The sequence below is a fragment of the Eschrichtius robustus genome, chromosome 1 (assembly GCF_028021215.1).
Source record: "Eschrichtius robustus isolate mEscRob2 chromosome 1, mEscRob2.pri, whole genome shotgun sequence".
Classification (NCBI taxonomy): domain Eukaryota; kingdom Metazoa; phylum Chordata; class Mammalia; order Artiodactyla; family Eschrichtiidae; genus Eschrichtius; species Eschrichtius robustus.
In genome coordinates, this window is record NC_090824.1 from 193,428,174 (window position 1) to 193,446,867 (window position 18,694).

General features: G+C 43.1%; 1 protein-coding gene across 2 annotated transcripts in view; it reads right to left on the bottom strand.

Moving 5' to 3' along the window:
- FAM107B (family with sequence similarity 107 member B) overlaps positions 1 to 18,694 on the bottom strand; it is a 220,620-nt gene that overhangs the window by 123,136 nt on the left and 78,790 nt on the right. The window contains exon 2 of one of the 2 annotated variants that reach the window (XM_068561764.1): positions 13,620 to 13,680. In XM_068561764.1, the coding sequence (XP_068417865.1) occupies positions 13,620 to 13,680 (61 nt within the window). Of the gene's footprint in view, positions 1 to 6,569; positions 6,586 to 13,619; positions 13,681 to 18,694 lie in introns of those variants that run through there. The other variant, XM_068561813.1, reaches the window with a different exon arrangement.

An 18,694-nucleotide genomic window follows, 5' to 3' on the forward strand; every position in this document is an offset into this window, starting at 1 on the left:
GAGAGAGAACTCTGCCCTAGGAATCACTTAGTTACAGCAGAGCCCCAGCCTTGGGACTCAGGACACGTCCTTGGGGGATTCTGTACTTTCCACGACTGGGAGCTTTTTGTCCTTTCTGCCCTAGGGTGCAAAGCACTTTTTTGGCTACAAAAGGCTCCTTTATGGTCTGTCTCGCCTTCTCCACTTTATACGTCTTTAATAAGTGTCAGTTCCACAGAAGGCAGTGGCTCTTTCTTTAAAAGTCAGAAATGATCCCCAATGGCTTGTCACCTGGCTATATTAAGAATGGCTTTTAGATGTCTACTCCCCTTTATTCTCAGCCAGCCCAAGAAAGAACACACTGTGGCTGTCTGCCTTTAGGTGGTGTTTCCTTTCCCACATCTCCAGTGATTTATAACTCGTTTTTCCTGGTTAACCATGACCATGGCCGTGACCATGCACACAGTCTACCCTGGATAGACTCAGCTCCTAGGGGATATGGCTATTAACGAGAAAGCCTGGCTCCCAGAGGGTTTGGCTACTGAGATGCATTTTTCTTTCTCTCTCATTTATTAGTGGAAAATACTGCCTGGGAGGAAAATAAGATAAACAGTGGCCTTTCAAATTTCCCCTAAGCTAGGGTTTATGTTTTACTTTTCCCAGATCCCAGATAAATTCTCTTCCTGGTTTCTGTTTTATGCCACTCTGGAGGACATATGTCAGGCTCTTAACACTGATTAAAAATAGACAATTTGGATGGAAACAGAATATCATAACACAGTGGGGTTTTGCTGTTTCATTTTGTTGTTTTAATAAACGTTAAGTTTAATCAAAAGAGCTAGATGAATCGTCTTGGAGACTAAGTCCTCTGTTTGTCTACAGAACAGATGTAACTTCTCAGCTCTCTTCACTCATAATCATTCTACTTGATCACCCAGAAAGGTGGGTTCGCCCTGTCTCCACCACTGCTCTCTCATGGAAAGAGTCAGAGAACGTCTATAATTGTATGGTTTTATCTCTGTTTAGGCTATGATCTTGCTTGATAGTTACTTGGGTACGTGTCTTACTTCCTCTGTCAAATCCACAACACCCCCCAAGGTTACAGACATGTTTTTCCCACAAGACACACCACGGTCTGTAGACACATATAGGAGACCCTCAATTAGAAGTATCTGTTGGTTAAACGAATAAGTGAATGAAAATATTTTAAAAGCTATAGATGACAAGAATTCTAGGGGCTGTTAGGCTCAATTATAATTAGCTGCCTGTTGCCAGCAGTTTGAGCCAGATAGTCAATGTAACCAATTGATACCAGCCAATTGGTAGGTAAAGATGTATGACCATCTTCTCTAAGACTGCTGTTCTCACACAGGTTACTATTCAAAGATGAAGCAAGGCATTTCCAGTCAGTGAATTCTGAAGCCATGCTCCGGCTATGTGGTACGGTCTGTACAGATTTACACTTTCTAAAATAGGGCTCTGGGGCCCTAACAGGAAGAGGATCAATGCCCCCAGTAAGGATGACTCTTTCCAGAACTTAGCATTTTGCTAGACTGAGGCAGTGTTGTAAGAAGATACTTTATTATTTCCCCAGCCATCTTGGGCATTCAACCTCCTGTTGACATGCTGACCTATATAAGGAATGAAGAATCTGGCTTCTGTGGAAAAACAAAGTTAAGAATGGGGTGAGAATGAACTCTTCAGGGGAAAAAATGTCTACTAAATTTTTCCTTAAGAAATTTAGGTTATTTGAAATAATGTGCAAAAACTAGTATTTTTTTTTTTTTTCTTCATAAAAACTCAAATTTTTCCTCGGGCATCTCAGAATTTTCCATTTCTGGTCAACATCCGAAAGACAAAAGAGGAAGTGTGATCTGAGGTAATTATGGTCTGACCAGGAGCAAAACAGGCCCCAGACCTCATGAGGAAGCTCCACCAAAAGAGGAACAGGGCCCTTTGACTTAGAAAACGAACGGCTGGGGTTGAACGGCCCCCCTAATTCAGAGCAGGTGCAGTCACTCTGGCCATTTGCTGACAGGCGAGCCGGAGGAGAGAAAACAAAAGGCAGGGAAAGCGCTGCGGCTGAGAGGCAGTCGGAGGTTCCTGTTGCTAGGGAACCACTTCCTGTGCGCTCACACACAGCTATTCACATATCACTAGAATAATCCTTCTCAGGCTTCGAAGGAAAGGAAACAGCTCTCCAAGCTCAGACGTCACAGTAACACCAGGCAAGGCCTGGCTTTTCCAGCAGGCGCTGAAGAGCCAAGGGTGCCAGCAGAGAACAAGAAGTGAATGGACATCTTGTTTTTATTCAAAGAGACAGAGGGCTGACCCCCTTCCCACGTTTATCTACCCTGATGTGTCAGATGCAAACAGTGACCACACACACACACACACACACACACGTGCACGCACGATTTTTACTATCAGTTCCTTGAGAGCAGAGAGCATGTTTCACTCATTTTCAGATGCCCGCATTCTCCCACACGGCGCTTTGCACTCAGTTCTCCAAGTTCCTTGAATTCTATTCCTTCATTTCACAAAGAGTTACTGAGGATTTGGTTCTATACACACTGTGCCGAGTGCTAGGATGGAGACAAAGATGCACAGATACCATCCTCCCCTCAAGAAGCTTCCTGGTCTTGTAAGAGTAACACGAGTGACAATTAGGTTTGGCTACAAAGGACGGTAACAAAAATAACAGTGGTGTATATGAGATAGAAGGTTCTATTTTCTGGTTCTTACACATAGAAGAAATGTCCAGGGTTGGTATTGAGCCCCAGAGACCAAGGCCTCTCCTGTGTTTTATTCCCACTATCCTTAACATGTGCTTCATCCTCAAAGTTGCCACGTGGTCCAAGATGGCCACCATGATTACCCATCACTGTTCCAAACAGGAAGAAGGAAGGGTGTGCTCTCTTGAGGGAGATTTCCGGAAGCCCCGTGGTAGTAGATGCTACACTTGAAATCTTTTTATGAACAACATTAAAGCCCCTTCCCTTATGTTATTGTTTTGGGGGTTGCGAAATCAGTCTTATTTGTATACAGTTACTTTTTTTCATTACAAAACTTGTAGCATCTCATTATGGCAAATTTGGAAAATAGATTAATTCATCCCTAATTCCATCATGTATTTAAGAACCATGAAAATTTTTATTGCATACTTATGGTGCTAGAAGCTAGGACTATAAAGGTAAACAACTGCTGTGAGCATTCTGTTTCCTTTCCCTCCATTTTGTAAAGCTCTGTAAGCTATGCATCGGTTTTTGTGTTTTATAGTTGTAATTATGGTAAATAATTTTATATCCTCTGTTTTTCACTTCACATTAAATCATTAGCTTTTTCCCATTTTACTACATGACTAAATTTTTAATAATTTAATAATATATACTCATAGTGAAAATTTAAATGTTATTTGAAAAATAAAAACAACCCAGTCAAAACCCAACAAGATACCTCTACACACCTACTAGAGTGGCCAAAATCCAAAACACTGACAACACTAAATTCTGGCAAGGATGTGGACCAACATGCAATTTCATTCATTGCTGGTGGAAATCCAAAATGGTACAGCTTGGAAGACAGTTCGTCGTTTTTTTTACGAAACAAAATACACTCTTACCATAGGATTGAGCAATTGTGCATAAGGTGAATATAAGTATTGTATAAACAACTGGCAGGGGTAAGACATGTCCACACATGATTGTAAATCATGGGCCATAAGGGAGGTCTTGGTGAGATTACTTCTCGGTATGTCCTCCATTATTCCGTCAAGACTATAGAATTGAACTTGGACCTTCAAGCCTAGGTGTGATTTTAATAGATGAATAGATACTCTGTCAGTGGTGTGTAGGATGTGTAAGAGCAGGTGAAATCTGGATGCACAAAGACCTGTTAGGAAACTATTAAAATAGTTTGGACATGAGGAAATAATGACCCAAAATGGAGTGTAACAGCAAGACTGAAAAAGTTGGAATAGATATGAGAAACGTGGCAAAGGAACTCAACAAGAATGTTACAGAGGTTACGTAGAAAGAGGGAGTCAAACATGGCCTTGAAGCTTGAAACCAAGGTGGACAGTGACACCATAAACAGAAATCATACAACTGGATACAAGAACCAAGTTTTAGGGAAGTTTATTATTAGTTTTGATTCTACCAGATTTAAATATAATGTCCCGATAGAGTGAAGTAGATTTAAAACACAGATACTCGGGACTTCCCTGGTGGCGCAGTGGATAAGAATCCACCTGCCAATGCAGGGGACACGGGTTCGAGCCCTGGTCCGGGAAGATCCCACATGCCGCGGAGCAACTAAGCTCGTGCGCCACAACTACTGAGCCTGCACTCTAGAGCCCGCGAGCCACAACTACTGAAGCCCGCGCGCCACAACTACTGAAGCCCGCGCGCCACAACTACTGAAGCCCACGCGCCTAGAGCCTGTGCTCTGCAACAAGAGAAGCCACCGCAATGAGAAGCCCGCGCACCACAACGAAGAGGAGCCCCCGCTCGCCCCAACTAGAGAAAGCCCGCGTGCAGCAACGAAGACCTAACGCGGCCAAAAATAAATAAATAAAATAAATTAATTAATTAAAAAAATAGAACATAGATTCTCAACTTCACCAAACTTTAAAAAAAAAAAACGTAAAGACTCTCATTTCTTTACTTCATCTCCATCAAAGCATGACTTTATATGCCCAGGGCAAATTCCAAGAACTCGTCCTACCCCGGCTCTCCCTCCTTACAAGAAACCGGGAGGGTTAACCTTTCTAAAGGGCACCCGAGCTAAGATCCCTGCTGATAAACTTGCTCAAATCAGAAGGATATAAAATCAACCCTCTCATATGGTACTGCTCAGAAATTCTTAACTCTGTCCAGAAGACATTTGGTATTTGCAGAGTTGCTGAAATGGCTAAGAGGGTAGGACTTTGGACTCAACCAGACTTGTGTTGGGATAAATGAACTCTTTAAGCTTGAGTTCTCTTATCTGCATAGTGGGAACAATATAGTACCAATTCCATAGCGCTGTTAAGAGGATCAAATAAGAAATCCATGTAATGCACTTAGCAAGGTCCCTAATGAATTGCAAGTACGTAATAAATGTTAGCTGGTGTTATTGTTAAGTACCAGGTCGGCATGGTTACCAGATGTTTTATATTCAATTGTTAGAAAAGAACAATTCAGATGATGTGATCATGAATATGCGAAAATCAGACATGGCAGCTGGACCAGATTAACTAAGGATAAACTCAGTCGGTTGTACGAGGTAAAGAACAGAGAAAGTTGTAGTCACCTGAAGGAAGTGATACAATTATCCATTTTCCTGAAGCCTTTTCAAATTGTCGGAAGGAACTACATACTGTGAAGCCCTTAGAGCAGGGCAGCTATGAGAAGAGTCCAGGCACAGAAAAAAATGGCAAAGCATGAACTTCTGGAAACATGGCTATTAGGGTTGAGGGTAGTAACTAGTTCCAGGTGAACAAAAAAGCAAGAAGGCAAGACTTCAGGCCCTATCTCAGTACCCAGCATAGCAGCAGGTTCCATACACCCTTGCTGAACACACAGACGGATGAACTATGTGACCAAATGCATGGATGCCCCAGCATTCACAGTGACGGCCGAATACTAGAACTGGGTCTTTGTGAAACCCTGACTTTCTTGAGCCCTTGATCTGTTCTGCTTCTATAGCTTGAAAAAAGCCAAGGGCAATTTGTCCCTTTTGTCAACTTCTCCTTGGATAGGAAAGCTGAAAATTTCCATGATTACTATACACACAGGAGTCATGCTTGATCAAAAATCCATGTACAAGGTGCCAGGCACACAGCCAGATGGGCAAGTGCTCACAAAGGGGATCTTACAGCAGGCTTGCTGAGCAGAGGCAGAAACAGAAGTCTTTGGCTGCAACCCTCTCAGTGAGAACATTGTGGCTCCTCAGTTCCCACAAAAGGGTGACCCAGAGGAGAAGACTGTGGCCCCTTAGGTGACCCCGAGTCCTCCAGCGTCACGTGTCATCAAGGTGTGAGCTGGAATACACTTCTAGCGGCTCAGCCGCACCCATCCGTTACGTGGTTCCTTCTCCAGGTGGTACCCTGCATAGCTGCCAAATGTTTGTAATCCTCCATTCCTGAAATCATGAGAAGTCTCTGAAGAGTATAGTGTTAGCCTCTTACAAAGAAGAAACCATCACTGCGGGGAACTTCAGAGAACTGTGTAAAGATCACTGGCCGAGGTAGGTGCTCGTCAGCTTGCCCTCCTGTTTCCGTAGCAACAGCCCCTGCATCATCTTACCTGCTCCTCAAACCACAGGCAGGATGGGGAGGTAACATCTAGAGGATGCAACCCCAGCTGATTGTTTTTTATCACTTAAGGATGCAGGCCTGGTTTGGCCAGTTTCTGGCCAAATTTCTCGAGAGAAATCAGAACCTAGATTTTTACATGAAATTTTCCACTTTTTAAACACTGACAACTGATTGAAAAAATTTTTTAAAGACTGTGGGCCAAACAAAACACATCTATAAGCTGAGTTGGCCCTGTTTGTAACATCAGCCATAAGCAGTTAAAATCAACTTGCAGGAGTTTGGAATTACTCACTGTTTCTGAATATCTGTGTAGCTCGTAGACTGAATATCAGCTCTCGGCTATAATTTGTTTGAGAAAGTTGTTCATTAACATTTTACTTTCATGTTTGATTGTGTCCTTCTCCCATCATCTCTCCGTGATGAAGGAGAAGGAACGAGAGGTGTTCTTTCCTAAGCTGTTTGTTTTTAACCAGGTTCAAAACAGGGTAGATGATTATACTTGTTCACATGGATCCAATCAGTAACTAAGCTGAACGTGAGGGCCCCTGTTTGGGGCTCAGAAATAAATGATTCAAATCCACTCTGAGACTCAAATCAAGCATGTTCAAAATGAATCAAACTATGGCAGTACCTAAGCAAATATGCTTGGTGACAGTCAACTTCAAGATGGAAAATTCTCATTCCTTCTTACTAATCCTTAACCATTCCCCAGTGGACAGGGAAGGATGGAGGGCTGCAGTAAGAGAAAGAGAATTTTAAGAAGCTTGGCTATGCCACCATTTTGACCAGTTAATAAGGTAGTAATCAAAGCAGCTATTTTGCATTTAGGTATTAAAAAAATTTTTTTTTGAAAGGTTTTCTTTTTTGAGATTTCAACCAGGCTCATGGATGCTTTTAAATATGTTATGATGAGTTCAGTGCAGGGACTGTCAAGGGACCCTCTCTTAGTTCGGATTCCCCCGGTTTACGCGGGAGGTGGAGGACACACCAGGAGGAGAGTGGGGTGCAGTGATGGGAGGGGGGCAGCCGGCACGGGGCTTTATCCAGCCAGCTACTTCCGGGGGTGACTGGGGCTTGACTCCGTGGGGCAACCCTGGGAGCCAGCGTGGTCCGTGCTCCCCAGCTGTGCTCCCCAAGGGGCCAGAGAGCAGAGGTATCGGTTCATCAAGACCCATCAGTGATTACTCGAGGGCTACTCCTGAGGGGTCTTAGAGCAGGTTCTGGAAGAGAAAGCCTCAGGCAGAGACCTGCAGGTGCCGGAAGTGGGGCAGGTGGGCGCTGAAGTGGAAGGTGGGAGACAGGGCGCACCCCCAACTTCATCCATCCCGCCTCCCCGGTATTTGATACGGACAATCACATTTTCCCAGTATTACATAAAGTGCTGCACAAAAGCAGCTGTAGGACAAGTCCCTTACTGTCTTTTCAACCATGTTGCTTGACCCTGTGCCCCCTTCAGTATACAAATTCGGGAACAGTGGCCGATCCACCAGGAATCACTGAAGCGTGTAGCAAAGTACGGCTGCCATGAAGCCAAGTTGAACTGGAGCGTAGGGAGAGCAAGGAAACAAAGCAGCTGACTTCAGGGCCCCCAGGACCAAAAATGCCACTTCACTGAAATGTTTGCAGAGAAACATGGGTAAACAGCAACAAAAACAACGACAACAACAATCTGTGAGATGTAAAAACTTCACGTTTTCTCTCCTCAGAGCCTTTGTGACAATAATCAGCTGGAATTTCTAGATGGTGATTTTTCCACTCTGCATATCCTGAGAACAGGAGGGAAGGTACACTCCCAGGAGAGAGCTGGGTGGGCACCCAAATACATTGCCTGCAACACAAGTGCCATCTTCTTATTCATGTGCGGGGAAAGGAAGTGAGAAGTGGGAAGGGGGTAGAGAGATTCCCCCAGGATGGAAACCTTTAAAGATCATCGCTGTACAGTTTGATTTATTTAATGCACGTGCTACTTTAATCATTGCTGCTTTTGTATATTAATGTCACCTTCCCAATTCTTTGTCCTCTAAGGGGTTCTTACGAAGACCCAATGACAGATTTTAACCAAACAACAAAATAAAGAAAGTGAAACAGGGTAGAAACACATCTTGTGACACACACACACATACACACACACACACACACACACACACACACTAGGCAATTCTGCTCCAAGTATTACCGCACTGAAGATTTCATTCCTGGTAACTGATTGACGTTATGACCTGGATGAACTTCTGGAAAGCTCTCTGCCTGCATGTCCACTGTGCTAAGGGGACATAGGATCGGATGGAGAGTAGTACAAGACAAAGCTGGCGGGGTGTCTCACCGCGCACATGCGCACAGTGTCAAAACCAACCATCAGCTGTGCAGGTGCATTTCTGCTTCTCCTCAAGGCACAGGTGCCCATCAATCAAGAACGCATCAGGTGTACCTTGAACACAGAGGACTAAAGCAAACCCTCATTTTCTTTAAACTTGTATTTTCCCATTTACATACAATAAGCAGTCTGTTGAATTTCCTAAATAAAAGATCTGGAAACGATTAGCTCTCTGCCCATGGGGAGAGGAGAAAAAGCCAAGAGCGCTCTCTGGGTGAAGCTGAGGAGGACGGATGCTGTGGTTTCAGAGCCGTGGGTGGTACTATCACTTAAGAGACTTTTGCCCAGGAGAGCGCTGAGAACTTGGAAACCAAATTTCCTCCATCTGACACCTTCTCCATGCGAAAGGTAGTGAGCTGGGAGCCGACTGACATATTTTAATAGGCAGGCCAGGAAGTCTCCCATCACCGCAGACATGAAGCCTTCCCTGGCTGGCCATCCTCTCCTACCAGAGGCAAACAATACCCCCAGCCCCATCCTCCCATCCCAGTCACCAGAGAAACATCTCCTCGGATTCCAGGGCAAGTCCAACTGACTTCACAGGTGAAGAAAATCCAGGCAAAAAAAAAAAAGACTTTTTCCTACTGACCCTGATAATGCAGAATCTGTAAGTAAATTCTAGAAACATCTTCCTCTCTGCGAATATATGTTAGAGCCCGTGGCCTCCTGTCCAGTGGTGTTTTAGTTCTCGGAATAGGGAATGTGTCACCCTCAGAGGACTTGGTTCCTTTGATGGGCCTCCAGCAGCAAGCAGGTCGCTGCCACCATTGCTTCAGAAGAACGTATGTGATAGTGAACATCTAATCACTATTATTTGAAGTAGACACAGTTATAGCGGGATTCCTTAGACTAAGATAAAAGTACGGTAGCAAAGTCCCATAAAGGAGTTTAATGATCAGGACTTTGCTGAAAGTCATCTACAACCCCCAGTAGCATTTTCTCTAACAAAAGGCCTCCCAGGAATCCTCAGATGATCTGTTCCAAGTTTCAGAGAATGGAAAGAAAGGAAATTCAGGATAAAGGAGGTGCACCACCCTCCTGTTTTCTAACTTCCCTACCTGAACAATTTTCTATTACATTGGCTGGAGCCTCAGAAAGATCAGTAAGGAAGATAACTTTTTGGCGCCATCAGAATGGAGTTTGACTGCAATACAGTTGGCTGGGGCAGAAGCCTCGTTTGGACTGTTCTACTATGACGTGAAAGTAAAAGCAGACATTTTGTCTGAATTATCAGAGACTCGGTCTCATTTTCGTCACCTCCCAGGGCTCTCAGCCGGAAAGCCTGACTTCTGAGTCTCCTCGGGGGCCGATCCTCACACACACGGTAACATCACGTCGCTTAAGAAGCTGCAGAGTGGAACCCTGGTCTCACTTCCCCAGCAGGGTTACAAAAATACATATATTTTTCCTTCATCACATCCATTTTTAGTTAAAGAACTTTAACCGTTTGGGGTTCGTTACTTTACACTTGAATAACCTACAAACCACAGGAAATGAAAATTTGACTAAGTGCAGGTGACACAGACAGCCACCTCTGAAAATGTGCTGGGCCCACTCGGCCCTCAGTGACCTTTAGCAAAAGGAGAACATTCAGATGAAATTCTTTGACAGTCATAAAACGGTTTCTCGCCTCTTATGAACGAAGTGTTGCAATCTTGGGGCCCTAACAGCACAGGGTGAAAGCAAACTAAAAGATAATAAGGATTCCACAAAGTCTTCCTGGATTTTAAACACATTTAAAATTGTTTCAGCATTCAAAAGTACTTGGCTTGCTTCTAAAGCAATGCATGGCAAGAGACGTGGCAAGATAGAGCCAACATTTTTTAAACACATATTACTTTTTTTTGGGGGGGGGGAAACATAGCCATCAGAAAGGATGCAATTAATTTTTAAAAAATATTCTCTCAAGAAAGCATAGCTGTCCCATTGATTGGTCTCATTGCCCACAAGGGAATGAATGAATGAATAAATTAAGATATGATGGGCCACCTCTGAAAAGTTGCTCATCTCCCTCTTTCTAGAAAACTGGTACTACGTAATATCTATTCCTTTGGCTACAAATAAGATTAGCCTAAGCAAGATCTGTTGTTTTTTTCTGTCAGCTATAAACCTGAGTCTCTGTACTAAGAAAAGTAATGTTTAGTTTTAATCTTATTCAATATCGATGCCTTTTATAAGCTGTTGTATGTATGTGTGATTCTTGCCTTGATCCAAGGGCTTTTCAGTGGAATAAAAAGAGATTAAATGAAGGCTGATCATATAATTTCTCCCCTACGATAAAAAGTCAGAGCAATTACAGGCGGCTCTGGGAAAGGAGCACATTCCATGGAGAAGCAAAACGGAAAGAGCAATAATCCAGGGAAAGAAGGACCTGAGAGAGAGGGGGGCCTGAGCCACGCAGACCAAAAATCTGACAACTCTGATACAGTAGCTGCTTAGAAACAAGGCATACACCCAGGTGAGAACGTGTAGACTAGTTCTTTCCCTGTCCTCAGCACCTGGCAATAGCTGGCTTATTGGGTCACATTGTCAGGCTTCTAACTGTGCCTTCTTGCTGACGTAGAGTTCTCCCTGGTTGGAATTATAGCCTCCTCCTTGTCACTATCAGTAAAGCATCTCTGTTTTTTTTTCTCTATTATATGAGCAACATCATGGCCGCATCAAAGGATCTCTTAAGTATATGGAAACCTCTTCACCATAATACCTCCATCTCATCACCATTGTTCATGGGTCCATTACTTCATTCTTCCTTGTCTCTGTGCAGAGTGATAAGCTTAACCCCAGTTTAGCTTCCCATCCTCTTCTTTACTTTTGCCTTGAATGTTGTATCAGAAGGATATAATAATTCTTTAAAATGGCGCCTTTCGATAAAGGATCTAGCCTCCCCTGTAAACAGACATAATCCCTGCTCCGAAGGAACACACAGTCTGATGGAATCTTCGTTGCGTGGCCCCATAACTCAGGGCCATCCAATGCTCAGGTTGAGAAAGTGTCTAACCAGGCATTGCGGTTGTAGCCAGAAATGCCCCTCTTCTTTAATTGTTTGCTGGTGTTTAAAATCCCTTTAAAAGCCACCACATTTTTTTCATTCCACAGGTAGATTTGTGGCTTAAAATACCAACAGGTTAAAAAAAAAAAAAAAAAAACCAACAGGTTGAACAAGAAGCAACACAATGATGTGAATTAACATGCACCGAGGTGTATGAGCCTGACTGCAGGTCCTTCTGAAGGTAGAGAAACTGGGGGATGAGGTAGTGAGGAGGAACCCCACTGAGCCGGTGCAGGACACCAGCAGGGCAGGCTGGAGGTAAAGGTAAGCCTCATCCATCTAATGAAACTTCCCGGTACTGGTCTTGCTGAAACGGAGCACCAGCTGACAGCAACCCATGCTGTATCACATTAAAAGGGACTTGTTACAAATGGGCTACTCTATCTGCTCAGCTACATTACCCATAAAGTCAAGGGGGGATGCTACCTGATTCTGAGTAGGCATTAGGGTTCTGTCTATTACCAGCAGGTCACATTAAACAAAACCTCAAACGTACATAGATGCTGAATTATTAGAGCTCAAAGGACAGGTAACGATGTTGGTAAAATTTCAATACACTCCCAATTAACCCGTCATTGTCCCCTGGGTGGCCCCTGCAAATATAAATTATAGACCTCAGGATAAGGTGACAGATGCCAAAGGATCAGGTCATCAGCCAAAAAATGGGCAGAACTCCAAATAGATATCACATTGGATTCAACTTACAGTATTTGGTTTTCACTTTACAAACACACCAGCTAATGTGTCTCTCTTCACAAATGGATTTCATATCTATCCTTCCAGACCCAACTCCTACGCCACAATCTCTTGAGAGGACAATAAGTAAAGAAACCAATCAACAGAAAGATGATTTGGGATCCTAATAAGTGTTATGGAAAAAAAAATAAAAACCGGCAATGGGATGAAGAGTGATTTCAAGGAATGACAAGGTAGCATCTGGGACTGTACATTTCAGCTGAGAGCTTCTTGAAGAGAAGGAGCCAGTCATGCAAAGATCTGCAAGGGGAGAGAATCAGAAGAGGCCTGAAACTAAAGCAATGTCTGTTACTGGTGACGGTAGACACTTGGGAGGGCTGTAGAGGGAGATGCTAGAGCTGGTTAATTGCTAATTGTCTCTCCTCCATGTAAATCAGAGCAGGGTGCCAACTTCCCCCCCTCACTGTGCATATTCTTTTTGTTACCATTTTTATTTTCTTAATTCTGCTCCCTGATTTTCATTAAATTACAAGAACATGACCCTCTTTGAGCAGCAAACACATCTGGAGCCCTCTTCTAACCCCTTATCATATAAAACACCAAATTAAAGCCATCGGAAAATAGAAGCTGAGAGTATTAAGATTTAGCTTTCATTATTATGAGGTTCATTCAACTAATGTTTATATTTATGACCATTACATCTCATTATCATTACCGATCATAGGCAGAAGCTAAGTTATAAACTCATGATTTGTTTCTTTCCATATTATCTTAATCAAAGTCCTATTATGGGGTAAATAGCTTTAGCAAAGCTGCATATTTAACTATACACTAACATAAAAAAACCAGCAAATGCATCTAGATAGCATTTTCCAAGGTAATTATAAATACTCCAGTAAAAAACTACACTACTTATTTTAGTATTACTGAATTTGAAATTTCTTCATCATCATCATCTACTTCATTGCAAGTATGTGTTCAGCAAGAACTGAAATCAATAAAAGAAAGAAGAAGAAAAAGAAAAGAAGCTATTTTCTGCATCATGACCAGATTGTCCAGATGTCGTGCCTGGAATACATCACAAGTGACATTTCTAGTCATGTTTCCAATCACTGGGAACATACAGATTTTCCTTTGCAATCTGCAGAGCTTTTGGATTCTGCGAGCCTTGCTGTCAACAATAGCAGCCCAGAAAAGGAGGCGCTGCCCTGAATGGACTCTACCTGCTGCCATCTTCCGTTCCAACCCGAGGCATTGTGGTTCTTTCGGGGATCCCTCTTCTTCCTGAATTCCAGTCCCACAGACCAGAAAAACAGGGAGAAAAGAAAAACAATGCATTAATTTACAGCAACACTTTTTGCAAACCAACTAATTAATATGAGATGAAGCTCTGAAAAAACTAGACCATGCCCTTATGAACTGAGGCTTCAGAGAAGCAACAAATTCAACAATAGCTACTGAGCAGAATAATTATGTGGGTGCTGGGTTACAAACTCCACGGTGCCATTCACGTGGAAGCGTCTGACTGTTGCCCCTGGAATTGTACAACCCAGGTGTTCTCTGTGACTAATACATTTGGGGACATCAGTTACTTAAACACAGTGGTGGTGGGTTTCTCTGTGAGAGAAAATTTCTGCAAGTGCATATGATGCAACGAAGAGAATTATGTTTTCTTTTTCACAATTGAAAAAGCTGATTTCATGTGCCTTAGAAAATTCTATCCCGGCTCACAGTTATTTTTATCTCTGGGAAGGTGAGCAAACGCATTCTTCTCTGAGTTCTGGTATGACATTCTTTAATGACAATGTTGACTCCTATAGCATTGGTCAAAGTAGGTCCAGCTAGGAGCGGGGGTGGGGAGGTGTAAATTAAGAGGAATGTCTACGTGGGGCTTTTCTAATTTTTTCTGTAAGGTGATTTTATGCTGATACCTTTACTTATTTTTTTCCTTCTTTGAACAAATATTTGTTGAGTTCCTGTATGAACTAAATCTGTGGGACCTTAATCTTTAGGAAAGATTCCTTCTAACATCTCATGAATGAATTATACTGTAGGTAGTTCCCTACTCAGCTTCCTCCCTAGGCTGGCACCCTTTCTGCATATACTTTGTTCTTCCTAAGAATTTCGCGCAATGGAAGATGTTCTGGACCAAAATAAAGCATATGGGTGTAGGGTTCCATAAATGATAATGACTCTCTAACCAGAGTGGAACAATGGAACTCAAAAGCTGATATTATTTATCATAGGAGCCATGCCCAATTTGTTCTAAGTGTGCAGCTCCTAGGTAATATCTCATCTGGCTGAGAAGCCACCAGACTCTCAAGCTTGGTTAGTAAGATAAATAAATATCCTTTTTAATTCATAAAGATTAGTTTCATTAAATCACCATCAGTATCAACTCAGAAAGGAATTGACTTCACCTGTGTTTTGGGGAACAAATTTTTTTCAGAGATCAAAAATCATCTTCAAATGTTTACCACCAGGGACCAGTTTCAAAATTTTTTCCTACTTTTAAAACCCATGAAATTGTATTGACACAGGCAATTTGGTCAAACAGGCTTTCGGTCCCATTATCTAGATTTTATACATTACAAGAAATTTTAATGACAATTGCTTCCACAATTACATTTCTTAAAAAGGATGTGAATTAATAGATACCAAGGACATGTAAATGATAGAAAAGCCCCATTACACAGCAACTAAACACAGCAAATAATTTCTTGTTTCACAAGGCCCAATAGAACAGTATAGAATAAAAACATGAACTATTTTATAATACAGCCACAGGGAAAGTCTCTCAACACGCCAAAATAATCTAAATAAAGTTGTTTCATGGATGAAAGGATTCTCCTTTGAGCCAATAGGACTGTTTACTTTTTTCATTGCTCTGAATTCCAGAACTGTGAAATAACTCAGCCCTTTAACTTTCTTCCAAGCATATTTATTACTTCATTTTAAGTTTCCCCTCCCCCAGTCTTCTCATTAATTAGTAAAAATTGCAAAGCCCTGGAAGGATCTGCAGATGGAAGGATATTTGGAATCTGTCTGGCCAGAGAGCTCTCAGCATAGAATAAACAAGCATCTGTCTTCAGTAGTATAAACTATGTTCTATTTAGAGAAAAAAGGCTGAGCTCCGTAGATTCTTGAGTTTCTTCTCTTCAGTGCAAGTCTGTGATTTGCTGAATTTGTTCTTACTGGCTTTTTCCCAGCAAAGCTAGAATAAAATGACAGCAGTCCAACTGTAGTAGACATCTGTTGATGTTGCTGCCTGGCATTCACTCACACTTTCTAATAAGTGTGTCCTGATTTCCTCTTTAAATTCATCCTTTCCCCCTCCTAATGAATTGTGGTTCCTATGAAACCACCTCAGTCCACACACACACACACACACACACACACACACACCTCCCTCCTCACCGCTCCAGGGGTGGTCACGTGACCCGGGGCTGCACCCATCAGTCTGCTGCATTTCCCTGTGATTGGTGCAGAGTGGTCATGTGACCCAATCTGGGCTAATGAGAGATTTTCTCTGCGCTTCCAGGAATACAGCTTCTATTCTTACCCACTGGTCCCAAATCCTGAGACAACCGTGGAGTGAGGGTTGGGCTGCTGCTGTCACATGCAGCTGGGACAGAAGCCCACACAAAGGAAGGCAGAGCCAAGAGATGGACTGATACTGAGTCCTGTTGATATCATTAGAGCCCCTGGTCCAGCCATGCCTGAAGCGAGCTTAATCATGGACTTTTTGGCCTAAGTGAGCAATTATATTTCTTTTTCTTTTTAAAATACAGCCAGGACTTCCCTGGTGGTCCAGTGGTTAAGAATCTGTGCTTCCAGGGCAGGGGGCATGAGTTTGATCCCTGGTTTGAGAACTAAGATCCCACATGCTGCGTGGTGCAAAAAAAAAAAAAAAAAGAAAAAATATAGCCAGGGTTCAAATCCTGCTCTGCCATGTAGGAACTCTGTGAGCCTCAGTTTCCTCATCAACACTAATAAATGTAATAGTTTATGTTTTTGTGGGGTTGCTGTGAAGATCAAATGAGGTGATGGATATAAGAATACCACATGACTCACTATTAATATGAGATGGGGTGGCTCTTGTCTACCCACCCAGCAGCCATCCACCCCCTTCTGGTAAAAGCTGCTATCCCCTGGCCACAAGGGTTAACCCAGGCAAGAGGATATAACCTAATTCAGGCTAGTTAGAGTGAGGAGGCTGGGGCGTTTCAGCTTGGTTGGTGGATGTCCTACAGTCTTGAAGCCCTCAGGATGGAGCCCCAGAGCTAGTGATAGTCACATCACATGAGATAGCTCAAGAGAATGAACCCAGCGCGCGGTGAGATGCAAAGGCAAAAGGAAGAGAAAGGGCTCTGATACCATGTGTCCCAGAGTCCTGCAACTTGTCTTTACTCAGTTGTTGTTTATTGTTTATTTCCCCATTCCTCTGCCAACTGCCTGATAGCTTAGGTTGCCCCCTAACTTCTTCCAGCTCAGGGAATGCCCTTCAGATAACTGTAGATGCAGGGGAGTCCAGAAAGACGGGAGGAGCCATCTTAACCACTTCAACATCTCGCTCCCGCCACCACTGGGTCCATGGAGAATATTCCTCATGAGTAAAACCTGCAATTCACTAAGCTACCCAAGATCAGGGATACTGGGACCTTGACCAGAAATTTGCTTTATTCCCTGTCTACGTGGTGCCAGAAAGTCCTAGGTGCTCTTCCCAGTCTGCTTGTTGGAAACCTAAGTAGCTACAGCGAAAGAGGAGGTGTATTGGATCGCATGCTTTTGTAAAGCTGTAGTTCTCGAATTTTGATGTGTATGCAATCACCTGGAGAGTGTGGCACAAATACAGAGGGTCCAGCCCCTTCCCACATCAACACCCCTGGGCCTCTGGATTCTTTATTAGCGCTCCCAATGATGCTGATACACACTCAAGCTTGAGAATCACTGTTGTAAAGGATGAAAATTTGGTCTGGTACTCAGACAGTATCACCAGGGTCCTCTCTTTCTCTCAGTCTCTCCGTTTGTCTGTTTCTGTCTGTGTGTCACTTCCCAGGCTCCTCCTTCATTGCACAGACAGGAGCTCTGGGGCCACATCCTTTCAGCTCATGTTTCAGAGGGGGACAAGGAGCGTTTCAGGCCCTGCATTCATAATGCAGTCAGCCCTCCGTATCAGTGGATTCAACCAACTGCAGATCGAATTTCAGAAACCTTTTTATATAAGGGACTTGAGCATCTGTGGGGGACCAGAGGGGTCCTGGAACCAATCCCCCCGTGGAGACTGAGGGACGACTGTGTAGAGTTCTAGGGGAAGCTTCCTATTGCTCTATCTTGGGTCATGTGCACATGCCTGTCAGGGAATGGGGACCCTGATCTTCCAGACCTACATCACTGCCCATCCCGTGAGCCACCGGAGGGACAGGGTGCTGCAGTTGGAAGCCTCACCAGAACCTCAGAGAATGGGGAAGGTGCAGTTCCCCAAGGGAAGGAAGGATGCCGGCTACGCTGCTGTTCAAAATATAGACTCCAAGTGGACAATTCTCCAAAGCCACAGGACTAAAAATACCTACCGCTTATTTAGTGGCTAGCCTGTGCCAGCAGCTTCGTGTATGTTACATGTAACATGGCATGATATTCAAAATAGTTAACAGCCTGTATGGTACAGGCCACCAACTAATCAGATTGTGGAGGCTCCCAGAGGTCCCTGGAGTACAGGCATTAACTCTTTACTTCCTGGACCACGCAGAGTTCAGGGGTGGGGAAGAGGAGTGATGTGGGAAATGGATGCCACTCAAGGGCTTGGGGAGCAGTTATTTACCAGTTGAAACAAAGGTGTTTTTAATATTTTAACAGCCAATATTTATTTATTTATTTTTATTAAAGTATAGTTGATTTACAATGTTATACCAATCTCCGCTGGACAGCAAAGTGACTCAATTTTACACATATATACATTCTTTTTTTAAAATATTCTGTTCCATTATGGTTTACCCCAGGAGATTGGATATATTCCCTGTGCTATACAGTAGGACCTCGTTGTTTATCCATTCTAAATGTAATGGTGTGCGTCGACCAACCCCAAATTCTCAGTCCATCCCTCTCCCTCCCCCCCAGTCCTTGGCAACCACCAGTCTGTTCTCTATGTCTATGAGTCTGTTTCTGTTTTATAGATAGGTTCATTTGTGTCGTATTTTAGATTCGACATATAAATGATATCATATGGTATTTGTCTTTCTCTTTCTGACTTAGTTCATTTCGTATGAAAACCTCTAGTTGCATCCATGTTGCTGCAAAT